The following is a 10,925-nucleotide window of genomic DNA, read 5'->3' on the forward strand; positions in this document are numbered from 1 at the left end:
TTCTTTGTTCTTTACTTTCTCTATCTCTCTTTATTTTATAACAATTAAGATTATTATGATAAAAATTAAATTACTATTAAAAATAACATACAAATTCATCCCTATTTATTAAATCAAAGAATAAATTAGTCCTTCTATTAAAATTATCATCAATTTCTAATGTTAAAAATTAATCACTGAACATTAACATAAAATACATGTGACATATCATGTACCACTATTTAATGGTTGTCACCCATTTCCTCTTGGTACAACACTTCGTATAAAAACCTTCCCATAAACAAAGTGTTTAACAACTTGAAACAGAAGCAATTATTGAAATTAGAACTTCAAATATAAAGTACCCCTCAATTCATAAAAACCAACAAATCAGAGAGGCGGCAATGGCATTTGTCACTGCTCTTTTTATCAGCTTTTTTCTAAAGCAAAACTTTCATGGTAAAATAGAAAAATTGTTTGGAGAGCAACTCCCCACTAAATCTGAATTATTTTTAACGAAATCTTTGCCAAAATAAACTTCTCCGGACCAAGAGTTTTTCATCACCATCTAAACCTATAAACGGAACCAAAAAGGGAAATATACCCAAAAGTTTAAGCACCACCCGATCCATATTTCTTTCCGAACACAATGAGCTGCAACTTGTCATATCCAGCAAGCACACCAGCACCGGCAATAGCACGAAGAATGTTAGCTCCAGCACCCTTAAATAGAGACTTGGCACCCTCATTTTTCAAGATCTGAGAGAATGCATCAAGTGAGCTCTTGTACTTCACTGCTTCACCAGAGGTCATCATCATTCTTCTACGAACGGTGTCAATCGGGTAGGATGCAAGGCCAGCACCATTCGTGATGAGCCAACCAAGGGCAAAGCTAGCAAAGAAACTATCCTGCAATTATCAGAGAGGGAAACACAAAGCAACTTGTCACAACATTACTTACAGAAGTAACATTTACAAGCTCAATGAGTGAAAAAAATAATAATAACTTACATACAAATAAGGAACAGTTTAACTAGATAATTTTGTCATATAAACAAACTGCAATCAGAATTATTTAACCACACAGGATAAAAACAATTTTATATTCACATAGCTATCAAACAACAAACTAACCTGCATCTTTCCAGTCAAAACCACTGGCTTCAGGGAGTCGTACATTCCAAAGTATAGACCACGGTAAACAATGATTCCAACACATGAGATATTGAAACCACGGTAAAGCCCAGCAATACCATCAGATTTTAAAGTCTTCCTGTAGACATCAACAAGGCCATTGAATTGCCTCTCTCCTCCCTTCTTTGCAGCCTTTGCATCATTGGCAAGACGGGTTCGCGCATAGTCCAAGGAGTAGACAAACAGAAGGGAAGAAGCACCAGCAGCTCCTCCAGATGCCAAGTTACCAGCAAACCATTTCCAGTAACCATCTCTGTCTTTCTTAAAGTTGAAAAGCCTCTTGAAGTAGTCCTTGAAAGCAAAGTTCAAGGCCTGTTGCCCAAGGAACAACGCGATAGGTGTAAAACACAAGAGCAAATCAAATTAATTCAACACAAAAACAATAGTTACAATTGCTATGCTAACCTGAGTGGGGAAATAACGAATAACGTTTGCGGTGTTTCCTCTCCACAAAGAGGCAAATCCTTCATCTTTAATCGTTCGCTTGAAACAATCACCAATACCCTTGTAGGGTTCAGAGAGCCTACCACTTTTAATCATTTCATCCTGGTTCTGAATCAAAAGCTTAACACGCTCAATTGGAGCAGCAGCTGTCTTAGATACAGCAGCAGAAACTCCACCCATAAGGAAATCAACAGCAAAGCCGGTAAACCCTTTCTCAGCAGGAGCTTGAATACAAATAGCAGATGCTGTTGATGGAACCATAGGCATGTCACTGGTAACTCCACAAGCTCGGACAATAGGGTACTGCAGTGCAGCATTGGAGCAATTTTGATATGCAACATTTCTTTGGTAGAGAGCAGGCCTACGGAAAGACCCATCATACCCTTGAAAATCTTGGGAATTGCTAAAACGAGTGAGCTGCCCTGCTACCTTCTGCATGACAGTTGGGTGTTGAGCCTGATCCATGCTGACTTCCCTGCAAGAAAGCTGGCGAGTCAATTAAAAATGAAAAGAAATGTCTGCTACTCGAAACAAACATATCAATGCATCAATTGTAAAAATTGACAACACAGTCAGATGTAAGATCATGGACACAAAAGTGCTATAACCATGAAAACTACCTAAAACTCAAAATATCTTGCAGAATGAAAATTTTGTAGCAAGCACAAGCAAAAGATGCAACAAGGTAAACTAAAGGGGATATACATCTAGACGAAAATAATACGAAGCAAAATGACAAGCAAAAGCAACCCGGTCACAAGAATTTAATCATCACACTAGCATTATGCAGAAAACAACTATTTACAACTAACAAAATAGCAAGTAAAAAACCGTAGGATCAAATGAAATACATGGCCATTTTAAAAACATCCCAACCAGTCCTAGATATAACAAATAGATCAGGTAAGCTGACATTCATAGATTGCTATATTACTATCTTTCAAAAAATTAGAATAAACATCAACCACAGTCTATCACCTGACTAACATAAGTAAATGGATTCTAAATGCAAGTATTGCACTATGAGGTGACAAATCTCTGAGGAAAAGGTTTGAAAATGTTTAAACTACAATTACATAACATGTTGCCTCCTATTAAAGTAAGCAGTAGCGCCTGAGCTTAAGGGAGTGAAACGATCCATTTTAAAAGGTCAGAAAGAATTAGCTTAAAAGTAACGCAAAGCAACAAACAAGAGAAATATAAGATTCGCAACGCAGTACCAATAACCGAAAGCAACAGGTCGGAAGAATCCAACTACAAGTGAGAGTCAGATGCAGATCGGACAGATTTTCAGGCCACCGATTGCACTCAAAGGCAGTAAATACCAATAGATCTAATGAATCAATACTAAATTTTACAGATAACATTGTATTTACTGCTGAAAACATATCAGATCAAACGTGGACAAAATTATTTAAAATTCATTTCTCGGCAAACAAAATTTATAACATATCTACGAATAATGACGAATAGTAGAACAGTAAGCTAACAGTTGAACAGTAGTATAGATCTATGAGAAAAGTAAGGAACTAGAATAAGTAAACAGCAGAAAGAACGAACATCGGATCTGATATGTTGGGATATTTTAGAGTAATAATATTTTACCTTAAGAGTAGAGCGTGATTGGTGGCCACAAGAAATTGTGGGAGGACTCCGCCTTCTCTTTCGGTCTGCGTTGAAAGGGAAGGACAGAGGAAAAAAGGATTTTCCTTTTTCCTTCGGGTTTTGTGGAGAGGCGAGCGAGGACCATACTGCCGCTTTTATGATCTTTATATATAAGGCTTAGTTTAGATGGGAAGGTGTATTTAGTTCCGGTGAGCTTAAAAATAATGGTGGCGGTAAGATTAATTACTGTAGCGGTAGCAGTGAGATTAGAAACAGCGGTGGAGTGTGTGTTTGGATTCAAACACAGCTGTAGCGGTGAGGTGAAAATAGAAAATGACTTTTAAGATATTAGATTAAAAATGATATATAATAGAAGTTTTTAAAATTATTTAACAATTACAAAATTAATAAATGATTAAAAATTATTACAATTATATTTATTTTCAATAATAAATAATTAAAAATGAATTATTACAATTACATAAATATGTTACCGCTGGTTTTTACTAATTCCTAGCACATAAGTTTCTGAACAGCTCAATTTAACAAGAAGGTTTAACAGTGTTACTCAATTGGACTAATTTCGTTATCTATATTTGTATGAAATTCTGCCTACATACCAGATCCTTTAAAATGTTTTACTAATTTGAACAATATTATAACACATTGGGGGTGATAAAAATTAACTTAAACTTTAAGTTTGATTTAGTTTAACGTTGGAGTTATAATATAAGATTAAAGACGTCAAAATATGACTTTATAACATTAACAATTGTTAAATCCCTGTTTAACCTACAATCAATCAAAACATTATTTCAACAGAAATTGGATAAAATATTTTTTAAAATGTAACATTCATATTTTCAAAATATTTTTATACTTTTCATTTCATTCTTACCATTTATATAATAAATCAAATTTAAATATATAATTTTTGCTTCATTTATATTGAAACCCAAAGCATACACTTCAAATCTAGATCCATGTTTCCAACATCACACTAGTGTATTTGTCCAATAGATTGGAATATTCATCACAAGAGAAAATGCAAAATGATTCACATTTGAGCTAAAGATGAAGCAATGCAATAATGAAAAATGACTCATTTCTTAATTTCAGAAGAAATCCAACAGAAACCACATGTTCAATTCTTCATCAACATATCTGATTCATTTCTTATTGTTAATGGTTCAAAAACCATCAAAAGCTTGAATGAGTCAATTATATCATTCATCATCCAACTACTATTGCATCTGGATTAATACAAGCATGCTGATTAACTGAAAAAGAAAAACTAAACAAATAAACAAAATGTGGACAACAACCCTTATTAATGTCGGAAACCCCAAAACTGCAACCCCTTTTAACTTTAAGTGTCTCAAGAAATTGCTATGCTACAATACCTGCATTTGTTCAATAACAAGCTACTAAGAGAGTGAATCAGATGGGACTGGTGCACCATTAAATTCAGCCATAAGTGCTCAGAGGCCTGTTCACATGCCAAAAACATTTTTAAAATCGGTAATATCAGCTTCGTAACAACATAAGTATAAGATACAATCTCACTGAGATTACTGGTGCAAGGAATTATATATGGATTACAGATTAATATAACATGTAAGCCTTTTCCAACTATTGGAAGGTCAGCTATACAGACCATATAGCAATACTACACTATTTTATCCTTTGAGACTGAATTATCGGTAAAGCTAAGAAAAAGTGAAGTCCTTTCTTGTAGGTTCAAATATGAATCTAACTTGAAACAAAACGAACATACAAAACAATTCAAGAAATCAGGTGATAAAAAAATAGTGCATTTAAATATCTTGAAACCTCGTACTTATAATTTATAACCAGAATTGAAGAATGAAAGGAATTTCTAGAATGTAACCATGCCCTTATAGTATATGGATGGTATAAAATCCAAGATATATACAAGCATCCTCCACTCGAAGATAGTAGAAATGCTCCACTGCAGTTTACTTTGCATTGCAAATAGAGAGAGCGCAACTTTATAGATCCAATCTCTATGGAATACAAATAACAAGAACATGTAGGAGGATCTAACCTTTTCTGCTAGCACCAGAAGTTCAGAAATGAAACTTGGCCTTAGAAATATATTCAATGGAATAAAGTAAGAAACTCCAAATGCTAATAATATCATATAAAACAAGCAAATAACAGGATCAAATCAAATATAAAAAAGGACTAGAGAGCCACTTCAGTTAAACTGGCACTTAAAAACGCTGCAGCTCTACTATACGTCCAAGAAACACCCTTCACGTGGTATATGTTGACACCATTTTTTGGATGAAAACGGGGTCGACTTGGGTTTTGAAAAATGAAACGGGAGTCGCCACCAATCCTTTTTTATGAGGTGTGATTGGATCACCTCGAAAAGTGGTTGTTTTTAATAAATGGTTTGATTTTATTAAAACAACAAGTTTGGTCCACGAAATTCAGAAAAACGGGTTCGGGAGTCGGTTACGCACGAGGTAGGATTAGCACCCTCGATACGCCCAAAATTGGTACCTAGTTGATTACTTAATGTCTTAGTGTCGAAAAACTGAAAACTTTAAAGAAATTTAAAAATACGATCCTTGTATTAAAATGTTGAAAATTTTGGGAAAAGGGGCACATTCCACGTTAATCGAGAAAAAAAGCATCATATCCAGTAAGTTAGGACACAATGTCTCGAGTTCCCGATATGCGAATGAATGTCAAAATTTATTTATTTAAAAGATATTTAATTATCTCGGGTTTAGAAAAGGGAACATGCCCAGTAAGTTAGGAGACGATCTTTTCTTAATTCCCGAGATTGTTTGAAACTTGAGTTTGAAAAGATTCGTGTATTTAGATTTATTATGAAAATCGAAACCCAGTAAGTTAGGGTACGACCTTCTCGAATCTAAATACGAGATTTTGCTTATTCAAAAATCATAATTTATGCATCGAATGAAATTAATCTAATACGAAATAAAACACAATGTCGATATGCGAACAAAACAAAAATGAATACGATGATGTAGCATAAATAATATGAGTAATAGCAATGAAAATAAATTAGATAAAAGGATAAACCAATAACATACAAAATAACAATGCATATAAGGAAATAAAATTAAAATATTCATTCAAAATAATAATGAAAATATAAATAAGGAAATAAATAAAGAAATGAATAAGGCTATAAAAATATAAAAGATATATGTGTGTATATACGTAAAAATAAAAATAAGAAGAACATATGTATATATATAAAATAAATAAAATAAAATAAAATAAAAGTTTATAGGCGTATATATATAAATGTTTAATGGAGCTAGACATATATATAGCAAAACGTATGTGTTAGAAAATATTTAAAAAGAGATATAGATATATATACATAATAAGATATAAAGATATTTATAATAAGGTATCTATACATATGTATATGAAAATTAAAAATGGCATATAAATATGTAAATATATAAGTAAATCATAATATATATAGAAATAATATACACGCATAAATGTAAAAAAGGAAGTAAGGCCTACTTATGATATTTTTTCTATACGTAGATACATATATATATAATAATCTTTTAGATATAAAAAAATGAAAAAAATGAAAAAAGAAAAAAATACACAAATGAAATAAAGATAATAATATCAACAAGAAATAATAATACTGTATAATAATACTAAAATATTTGATTTAATGGGGAGAATAAGTATAGTAGTTGATTTAGGATCAAATCGAAAAGAAAACAAAATTTTAGGGCCGTAATTAAAGATAAAAGAGACAAAAAAGACTAAATTATAACGCGGATAAAAAGCAGAGGACCGAATAGGAAAATAACCCCTGTTGATTAAACGACGCTGTTCCAACGAAGTCAAAGCGCATGGTCTAAGGACCAAACTGAAACAGAAGCAAAATTCGATGCCAAAATTGCAAATATAAAAAAAACTGCATTGAATACGCCGCAAAGGAGGGAGGACCTATGGCACAAATAACTCATGCGCTAGAAAAAAAAAGCGGATCCTAGGTGGTCGGGTCGGGTCAACACGCGGATCCTCCCCACCAAAACGACGTCGTTTCATGTTTAATATAAATATTTAAAAAAACCAAAAAAACAAATCAGTTTCATTATTTAAAAAAACAGAGAGAGAGCTCTCCCCTTTTCTCTCAAGCCCCAGGTCCGGCCATGGGTTTCGGCAATCCTTCGCAATCGACGCCGTCGCGCCGGCCACCGTACGCGGTGGCCGAAAAATCTAAAAAGGTACTATTTTTCCTTCTTTTTTTATATGTGTATATACATATATATTTTACACAAATCAAAATAAAAAATAAAATAAATAAATAACAATGAACAAAAAAGATTTGGAAACTAAAACCTTTTCTCCGTTTTTATTTCTCTTTGTTTTTTTGCTTTTTCAAAAGGAAATCCCCTTTTTTTTACAAACATAAAGATCTGCCCTCCTCCCTTTACAGATTTTAATGGCTTTTATAGCCAAATAAAAGGATAATAACCTAAAAACAAAAGTCTATTCTATTTTGTGTTCTATTTTTATCACTGTTACTGTTGCTGCTGTTTTGTTTGCAGGCCATGAGTCAATGAGGCAAGTATTTGTCGTTTTAGTGCAAGGCTGACAAACGGTGGCAGACATCGGGCGACAAACAAGCTACGGAGGCACGTGGGTGACGGTAGAGGGTGCGATGCAAGGCAGTAGCTAGGGTTTCTAGGTTTCTGATTTTTTGCTGAAACTAGTTAAGGTTTTGGGCTTATTGGGCCCTGGGTCCTTTGTAATTTTTGGGTTTGTTTGGGTTTGATTTGGGCCCGGGTGGAAAATGGGTCGTACAGTATATATTACAACCATGCATATACGAACATGGCAGCTTACTGATCTTTCAGCATTATTATCAAGAGTGATATATGTTCTGTAATGAATAGAATGAAATTGGAGAAGGAAGAAAACCTTTACCCATTAAAACTTTTTTACCTTCTCTTCCAAACCAATGACTTCAGAAGCCAATATATTAGCACGTTCATCAGTTGCATTACATTCCAGTTGTGCATTTGCATATTCCATTTTAAAAGACTCGAGCTCTACCTGCAATACCAAACACCAGACATATCAAGAATAAAAAAAAGGTATACGCTGAAATAGAATGTTGTTGACATTTTAAAAAGTATTTGTAACAAGCTCCCTAACAATTTGAACATCACCAGACAAAGAACACAAGAGAATAAAATGCAGATCAACATACATAGAGCATAGCATTTTAAAATACAGCATAAAATTGAATTCATCTTGTGCACCATCCTTTGCAACAAAAGAAAACCATTCAAAACAAAGACTTATTGATTGAATCCAGGAAAAAATAGACAAGTTCCAGCCTTAAGGATCATTTTTATAGATAAAAAGTTATTAAGCATCTAACCTAAAACCAACAGGTAATAGGTTGAGAGGCCCAACCTGAATATAAACCCGAAACAAACCCAATATTTAATAACTTTGGGATAGCACTACTTAAGGCCCCTTCAAGTGTAGATCAAAGGGCATAGACATGGACAACCTCAAGAGGGTTCCTTGTACTGCATTTTTTGGTTAATGGGTACCATCAGAGATGCAATAGACAGCAGTAGGTATCTCAATTTTTAGATAGAACTTTATCTAAGAACAAACAAGTCTAAATCAATGTGCATATGTGTACACATGACACATGCCATACAAACACCATTGCATTAACCATATGACATAAAGTGGTATGTAGTTATATGAGATTCAATTATTTCTAACAATTTGAAGTGACTACCAGTACCTAAATATAGTAAATACTAACCAGTTGGGCCTTGATTTCTTCTTGTAAGCTCTCCATGTTAGATTTTAGCGGATTGACAATGCTTCTCTGGGGAGAAAAGTAAATGTAAGATAATTAAGAGATTTTTAAGAAGGATTGAGAATACAATTTGGATAATGAAATGACAGAAAGTGCTGCAATGGAGAAGCACGGTGAACTGATAAAAAAAACATATCATGACCATGACAGCCGGTAATGCTGCTAATCTAATATTTGGAAACAAACATGTTGGTTATAACTATCAGTCAAAGATGAATTTTCAGCAGCCAAAGATTCTGCTAATGTACGTGAGGCCTCAAGAGCTCATTGCAGTGAAAACTTTTCCTGAGTCAAGTCTTCAATATGCTGCAGAATAAGGATGAATAGATTAGAAAAGCCAAGACAATGAACAGAGAAAACATTAATAAACAAAATCGTTAACAAATAGAATGTTGTTGACATTTTAAAAAGTATTTGTAACAAGCTCCCTAACAATTTGAACATCACCAGACAAAGAACACAAGAGAATAAAATGTAGATCAGCATACATACAGCATAGCATTTTAAAATACAGCATAAAACTGAATTCATCCTGTGCACCATCCTTTGCAACAAAAGAAAACCATTCAAAACAAAGACTTTATTGATCAGACTATTGAAAAGTCATAAAAGAAGTCACAGGAGTCTAACAACAAAAATTCCCACTGCAAGCATCTTTAGAAGCAAAAGTTTGCAACATTGATCATAAGAACAACTCCGATTCTACAGAATAGCAAGGAATCATAAGAACAACTCCGAGCAAGAACTTTTGCTCCTATCAATCCAAGAACACAGAATTTTAAAAAAAATGCAAAACCAAATAAGGAAAAAAATGAAAATTTCAATTAGAAAAAAAGAGAAACACAAAAACTCACCTCAGGATTCTTGTATGGAGAAAGATGCTCGAAAATAAGAAACAATGAAAGGAAAATTGTTATGACTGAAAATTGTTAAAAATCAAAGAACGACCATCGCCTTAAGCCAAGACCCAGCGAAGAATTCATGGTAGATTTGGCTGAGAAAGAGAGAAAGAGAGGAAACAAAACAGAATATGCTGAGAAGAGAAGATGAAAAATGCAACTGAAGAATATATGGGTAAAAGAGGAAAACAAAAAAGCAATTGAAGTTGCTAAATTTTTACTAGAACAAAGTGGGAGGCCTGCTCAGCTCTGGCCCGATGTGCGTAAGCAATAATTCATTACAGTTAGAGGTTCATTGGATCTGAGCGCTTCTAAATTTTGACTTGCCTTTATCACCGTCCTTTACGTCTACCGGAAGAACTGGATGCATTTCTCTTCTCCCTTTTTTTTAAAAATAATTTTAGGTTAAAATATGTGATAAATTTTTTACTTTTATAAATTTTAAATTTTAGTTTTTATATTTTATATTTAATAATTTAACCTTTTTATATTTTAGATTTTAAAATTTAAGTCCAACAACTTTGTTAATTTTTTTGGTTAGATTTAAGTTAATTACATCATCATTTTACATAATTATCAAGTGAGTTTTTTTTTTCAAAATTCGCAACAGTATTAACAGTTAACTTGAATTTTAAAATATGAAAATTAGAATAATTAAATTTCTAAAAAAAAATAAAAGGACTAATTTCTTAATTTTAAAAAGTATATTAATTAAGTTTTTTGGTACATGTATGTAAAATAAGTTTCAAATATTCAAAATCTATGAAAAGTTTGAAGAAAAAATATATTATACTTCAAATTTAGAGGAAAAATGGTAAAAAAAAAATTTTCTTTTCTTGCTAAGTACCAATATGAAGAAGAAAGATGATAAAAATCTCTTCATCTTTTCTTTTCTTTTTATATATATTATTATATTA

At 32.8% G+C, this 10,925-nt stretch overlaps 2 protein-coding genes and 1 long non-coding RNA gene across 4 annotated transcripts; 1 reads left to right on the forward strand and 2 right to left on the reverse strand.

Moving 5' to 3' along the window:
- Positions 1 to 288: 288 nt before the first annotated feature.
- Positions 289 to 3,375, reverse strand: LOC107900742 (ADP,ATP carrier protein 1, mitochondrial-like). Its single transcript, XM_016826436.2, has 4 exons — positions 3,223 to 3,375; positions 1,579 to 2,092; positions 1,114 to 1,485; positions 289 to 888 (listed from the first exon to the last, which is right to left on the reverse strand). Exons 2-4 carry the CDS (start codon positions 2,080 to 2,082, stop codon positions 592 to 594), a joined length of 1,173 nt encoding a protein of 390 aa, XP_016681925.1. The 5' UTR covers positions 2,083 to 2,092; positions 3,223 to 3,375; the 3' UTR covers positions 289 to 591.
- Positions 3,376 to 4,331: 956 nt separating this feature from the next.
- Positions 4,332 to 10,195, reverse strand: LOC121219857 (protein BLISTER). Of its 2 annotated transcripts, XM_041098397.1 has the most exons (7): positions 9,964 to 10,195; positions 9,807 to 9,863; positions 9,358 to 9,415; positions 9,053 to 9,118; positions 8,209 to 8,319; positions 4,626 to 4,711; positions 4,332 to 4,502 (listed from the first exon to the last, which is right to left on the reverse strand). In XM_041098397.1, exons 4-7 carry the CDS (start codon positions 9,086 to 9,088, stop codon positions 4,499 to 4,501), a joined length of 237 nt encoding a protein of 78 aa, XP_040954331.1. In that variant the 5' UTR covers positions 9,089 to 9,118; positions 9,358 to 9,415; positions 9,807 to 9,863; positions 9,964 to 10,195; the 3' UTR covers positions 4,332 to 4,498. The 2 variants fall into 2 exon arrangements, with proteins under 2 accessions (XP_040954331.1, XP_040954330.1); XM_041098396.1 differs by lacking the exons at positions 4,332 to 4,502; positions 9,807 to 9,863; positions 9,964 to 10,195 and having other exon boundaries at positions 4,512 to 4,711; positions 9,296 to 9,413.
- Positions 6,954 to 8,199, forward strand: LOC107900741 (uncharacterized). Its single transcript, XR_001685020.2, has 2 exons — positions 6,954 to 7,487; positions 7,812 to 8,199. It is a non-coding gene; the product is annotated as an uncharacterized lncRNA (long non-coding RNA).
- Positions 10,196 to 10,925: the final 730 nt, after the last annotated feature.

Source organism: Gossypium hirsutum, chromosome D08 (assembly GCF_007990345.1).
Source record: "Gossypium hirsutum isolate 1008001.06 chromosome D08, Gossypium_hirsutum_v2.1, whole genome shotgun sequence".
Taxonomy (NCBI): domain Eukaryota; kingdom Viridiplantae; phylum Streptophyta; class Magnoliopsida; order Malvales; family Malvaceae; genus Gossypium; species Gossypium hirsutum.